The 5,952-nt window shown below is 49.3% G+C and overlaps 1 protein-coding gene across 1 annotated transcript; it reads right to left on the reverse strand.

Moving 5' to 3' along the window:
- Nucleotides 1–339: 339 nt before the first annotated feature.
- Nucleotides 340–4,367, reverse strand: LOC144279967 (kallikrein-14-like). The gene is made up of 5 exons (XM_077841671.1): nt 4,315–4,367; nt 3,684–3,804; nt 3,357–3,471; nt 2,016–2,149; nt 340–492 (listed from the first exon to the last, which is right to left on the reverse strand). Exons 1-5 carry the CDS (start codon nt 4,365–4,367, stop codon nt 340–342), a joined length of 576 nt encoding a protein of 191 aa, XP_077697797.1.
- Between the last annotated feature and the right edge of the window lie 1,585 nt (nt 4,368–5,952).

Raw genomic sequence — 5,952 nt, forward strand, 5'->3', positions numbered from 1 at the left:
TTCAGTGATGGAAATTCCACAAAACCCACCCCTATCCACACCCCTCTATCCTTCTATCTATCCCTCCATCCATCCCCATACACCCCTTCTATTCATCCCTCGCTCCATCCATCCATCCATCCCCATAACCTCCTGTATGTATCTCTCCATCCCTCCCTCCCCATACACCCTATCCATCCATCTCTCCCCATATGTCTCTCTCTCTCTCTCTCTCTCTGATGTGTGCAGAGCAGGTTGGATTCCCCAGCTGCCAGCCCAGCAGCCCCATGCCACTGCTAGGGAAGAAGACGCAGCGGGCTGCTGTCCCAGGTTTATTGTGACGGGTTCCCTGTCCCATCGTCAGTTCTCCCGCATGGTCCTGCAGATCCAGCCCAGGAATTTGCAGACCCTGGTGTAGACCCCAGGCTTGTTGGGCAGGCCGCACTCCACCTCTCCCCAGGAAATGACGCCCTGGAGCTCTCTGTCGCAGACCAGAGGGCCCCCAGAGTCACCCTGTAGAGACACAACCCAGCGGGAAGCAGAGAAGTTAGGGCCAGGATTGTCCATTACACCACCCAGCCTGCCCTCTTGCCTACCCCAGGCTGGAAAACCTCCCCCAGGGATCCCTGCCTGCGGCCCAGATCTGGGGATTGAGCTAGCACACCCTTAACTCTGCCCCTTTGTAGATTTCAAGCCCACATCTGGTGGTTGAGCTAGAGCGGAGCTTTTAGAGAGAGATGCCCGATCTCGATGGGAAGACTCTAAGGTCTAGTGAATCCGCCCCATCTCTGAGGCAGTCATGCGAAGGGTTAATTCCCCTCCATGGGGAAAATTTGTCCCTTGTTTCCAGCCTGGATTTGTCTCACTTCCCCCCCCCCCCCGAGCTGTCAGCTCTTGCTCTGCCCTTGTCAGCTGGGTTAATGAGCCCTCTGCTCCCTGAAATCTGCTCTCCAGGGAGATGCTGACAGACTGGGATCAAGCCTCCTCTGAAACTTCTGTGGGAGAATCTCCACAGATGGAGCTCCTTCAGTCTCCAGCTCTCGGGCAGGTTTTCCAGCCTTTTGATTGTTCCTGCCACGTTTCTCTGACCCCTCCCCAATTTCCCAACGTCCTGTTTGACATGTGGCCCCACCAGAGCTGGGCGCAGTCTCCAGTCATGGTCTCCCTGATGCCATATCCAGAGGGGACCCCACTTCCCAGCTCCTACTTGTCCAGGGTTGTGCTCGCCCTCTTAGCCACAACATCAGCCAGGGAGCTCATGGGCCATTGGTCCTGGGTCCTTTCCAGACTCGCTACTTTCTAAAATACTGCCCCCAACCTCGAAGTGTGAGGTACAATCATCCTAATGGCCTATTCCTACTCAATGGTGATCTAAAATAACTCTAGTCTCATTTTAATCCCTTACTTCATCCCCTTGTGCGTTTCACCTTAACTCCTCCCGCTTGTATGTTTCACCTTAACTCCTCCCCCTTCAGAGATTTTTCCAAGACCAAAAGGGACTATTGTGATCATCTGAACTGACTTCCTGTGTAAGACAGGACAGAGAATTTCAGTGGTGTGTCTTCCTCACCTACTGAGTCAATGACAGAGCTGGGTAAGATTTTTCAACCAACATTTTTTTTTTTTTTTTGGCAAAAAATAAGATTCAATGACACCAAAATATTTGGTGAAACTGTGCTGGTTTCGTTGGATTGTTCATTTTGGGCGGGGGGGGGGGAACAATTGCCAAAAACAATCCAAATGTTTCCTTTTGACATTTTCCAAATGGAATGGGCCAACTTTTCGGTGCAAAGAACCGAAATTCCTTGCTTCAAAATTCCCTTCCACGCTGTTGAATGAAAAATTTCAGAAAAGTGTAAAAATGCTCCGAATTGACCCCAAATGATTTTATTTAGACTTTTCAAGGGGCTGAGAATTTTGAAAATCTCTGTTTGGGCTGACCTGAAAGTATATATTTTTGTCAACGTTTTTAACTCCCCAGACATCCCAGAAGCCCTCCTCCTCAGTGGCACCCCTGGGGAACCCCCCCACCTCACCTGGCAGGAGTCCTCACCTCCTTCCTTCACCCCTGCACATAACATGTTATCGGTCACGCCCGCAGGGTATGCCGTCTGACACACTGCTGAGCCCGTGTTGATGTCCGTGCAATGTAGGAAGTCGGAAAATGTCACTGCAGGGAGGAAGCAGAGAAGAAAGGGTTAATTGGCCATTGGTGATGGACAATTGCTGATCAATAAATATAAACTAAAATGCTCTACGCTCTCTTTACCAATGTAATGCATAATTAATAGGAACTAATTAATATATGTCATTAGTATCTAATAATTGTGTAATTAATAGTGATCAGTATAATTGATAGTAATTGATTGGTCATAATTAATTATTTCTAATTAACAATGATCAACACAGTGGATAATCAATAACCAATAATGAATGGGCACATTAGCAACCATGATTAATAGCAAATAGTTTCTAAATTAATAATGATCAATAAAATTGGTAGTAATTGATTGACAGTCATTATTAACTAATTATTTCAAATTAAGAGTGACCAATGTAATAGATAATTGCTCTTCAATAATTAATTGGGAATATTAACATCCACAATTAATAGCAAATAATTTATAATTAATAGTGATCAATATAATGGATAATCAATAATCCATAATTAATAGGTAATAATTGCCATAGTAATTATAGTTTCTAATTAATAGGGATCAATAAAATTGATACTTGATAATGGGAAATATAAACAACCATAATTAATATAAAAGTGTCTAATTAATAATGATCAATAGCTAGTTGATAACTAATAGGCAATATTAACAACCATAATTGAAAGCAAATTGTTTCTAATTGAGAATAATCAAAATGTGAATAACCAATTACCATTTATTAATGGGTAATTTCAATGGCTTTACCTATGAGCACATTGTATCTAATTAATATAATCAACATAATGGATAATTGATAGCCCATAACTAATATGTATGTTAACAGCCATAATTAATAGTGATAGTTTCTAATAACAATCACTGTAACTGACACGGTGTGGGTGACATTCAATACCTAACAGTGTCTCATTAATACTGACCTGAGTCGGTAACAGTGGATGGCTGACGTATAGTAACTAATCACTTTGCATTCATAATAATGGTCATTACCATAGGCAATGGGCAGCTGGCAATTAATAACCAGTAATTGATGATCAATAGACTGGAAGATCGATAATGAATAGCTAATGAATTCATCACTTAGAATCCCGCTTGGTACAAGCCTCAATCATGAACAACTGATCGGGCGTCATCAATAATCAATAATCGGTCCTGGATAGCCGATAACGATCCCCCCACCCACCCGCAGCACTAGCCCCATACCTGGGGGGCTGGCGGTCGTTCCCCACCCCGACACCAGGCAGCACCGTCCAGGAGGGGCGCAGCCGTGGCCCGGCAGGGCCTGCACATACTCGTTGATGGCAGCAGGGGGCGCCAGCTTGAGCAGCAGGAGGTCACTGTTTTTCAGGGTGACCAGATGAAACGGACAAAATATCGGGACACACGGGGGAAGCAAAAAAAAAACGCGGCCGGAGCGCAGTTGCCAAAACAAATAAAAAAAAACCACCGGAGTGGCCAAAGCCGCAATATCGGGACACGGGACAAAGAGCTAATCGGGACAGTCCCAATTTTATTGGGATGTCTGGTCACCCAACTGGTTTTGGTGCGCAGGTCGTAGCGGGGGTGGCGGATGGCGCGCACGGCCCCCCTGAGCTGCTGGCCCTGGGTGGGTCGCCGCAGGTCGTGAGCCCCCAGGCGCACCTGGGTCAGGCTGGGGGCAAAAGAGCAGGCCTCAGGGATCCTTGCAGGGTCATCACCCCTAGATCTCAGCCCCCCAGCTACTAGATCCCACTCCCCTTCCAGAGCTGGGGATAGAACCCAGGAGTCCTGGCTCCCAGCCCCCCCCCCTCCCCGCCCCGCTCTAACCACTAGATCCTACTCCCCTTCCAGAGCTGGGGATAGAACCCAGGAGTCCTGGCTCCCAGCCCCCTCTTCTCTAACCCCTGGATAACCACATACACGGCTTGATGAATATTGCAGCCTACCGAACACAGGCAGTTCTTTTAGCTCAAGCCCTATGGCCTCCTGCGGTCAGATCCGGAGGTCCCAGGTTCGTTCCCCGCCCGAGGGCTGTCGCACCCAGACCTACTCGGTGTGGCAGTGTGCCGCAGTGAGCACCCACTCTGGGCTGATCAGGGTCCCCCCCGCAGCTGTAGCCCTGGGGGGCATAGAGGGCAGCCTGCCAGGGCTGGGAGTGGGCCGCGCAGGGGTGACTCCAGACCAGCATCTCCGCGCCTGGGGCGGCGGCTGGAAGACAAAGCCATGGAGGGGCATGGGGACCGGTGGCGAAGGGACCACGGGGGAAGCGGGAGGGGCATGGGGAGATGGGGGAGGGAGCACCAGGAGGATAGGGGGCAGGGAACCCATGTGGGGAGGAGATGGGGCGGCGGCTGGAAGACAAAGCCATGGAGGGGCATGGGGACCGGTGGCGAAGGGACCACGGGGGAAGCGGGAGGGGCATGGGGAGATGGGGGAGGGAGCACCAGGAGGATAGGGGGCAGGGAACCCATGTGGGGAGCAGCTGGTACCTGTGGCCCCCAGCAGAAGCACAATGACCAACATTTCCATGGCACTGCAGGGACCTGGCACCATCTGGTCCTGGCTCTCCGTGAAGGACACTGTGGGTGGGGAGATGAAAAGGAAGGTGTTAGCTGGGAATTGCTCCTCCCAGCCCCTGCCCGAGTGCTGGACCGGAACCGGCGCTCCCTAGAGGGGAAAGGCCCCCCGCCCCATTCCCTGCCCACGAGATTCAAATTTTCATAAACAGCAAACATCAGAGGCATAAACGGGTCAGAAGATGAAAATTTTTCCCTGCAGGAAAGGTTAAAAAAAAAAAAAGGGAGAAAAATGGGCGGAAAAACCCACAAAAATCTGAACTAAAAAGCCAGACAGAGCCCGGCTTTGCTTAGATTTGTACTTGTGCTTTCTTAGGGCCTGATTCATGCTGGTTTTTTAACACTTTGGGTTGACAAGACCAAGCTCCAGCTTGCCGGGAGGCTCTATACAGACAGGTTTCAGAGTAACAGCTGTGTTAGTCTGTATTCGCAAAAAGAAAAGGAGGACTTGTGGCACCTTAGAGACTAACCAATTTATTTGAGCATGAGCTTTCGTGAGCCACAGCATCGCGTATGCATCCGATGAAGTGAGCTGTGGCTCACGAAAGCTCATGCTCAAATAAATTGGTTAGTCTCTAAGGTGCCACAAGTACTCCTTTACTATACAGACAGTGTCACTCATTTAACCTAAGGCGTGAATTTAAACTGCCACAGTTCAGGCAGTGCGACAGGATGAGATCATTTGGGTTAAAAGGAGCTGAGCCCAGTTTAGCTGAGAACAGTTTGAGTTGGTCAGACGTTTTCCAATGAAAAGGCTTTTGTCCTTGGACTGTGCAATTTAGTCAAAATCAAAATTTCCTGTGGGAAAAGGCCAGATTTGACACCGTTTTTCAGTTTTCTGAATAAACGCCTACCTCAAAGCACCTTACAAAGGCCATCCGTTGCGTTGTCCTCATTGTGCAGATGGGGAAACTGAGGCAGAGAGGGGGGATGTGACTCACCCACGATCACGGTGCCCTATCCAGTAGGCCCCGCTGCCTCCCCAAGGTGGGGAAACGACACATCGAGTCGAGCCAAAAAGCTTGGGGTTGAGTAAATGACTCATCCGGTGTTTTGTTTCCAGGTTGAAATTTTCCCACTTTTCATGCCACAGAAATCCTCGAGGTTTGGACTTTTGGGCCTCAGCTCAGGATCAAAAACAACCCTTGAAACACTGGGGCGTTCCCATGGGATGGAAAATCCCCCTCTGCCACCCACCCGGCCCTGAGAATTAGCTTCAGTGGAGCCCAAAGACGCCACTTTGA

Source organism: Eretmochelys imbricata, chromosome 24 (genome assembly GCF_965152235.1).
Source record: "Eretmochelys imbricata isolate rEreImb1 chromosome 24, rEreImb1.hap1, whole genome shotgun sequence".
Classification (NCBI taxonomy): domain Eukaryota; kingdom Metazoa; phylum Chordata; order Testudines; family Cheloniidae; genus Eretmochelys; species Eretmochelys imbricata.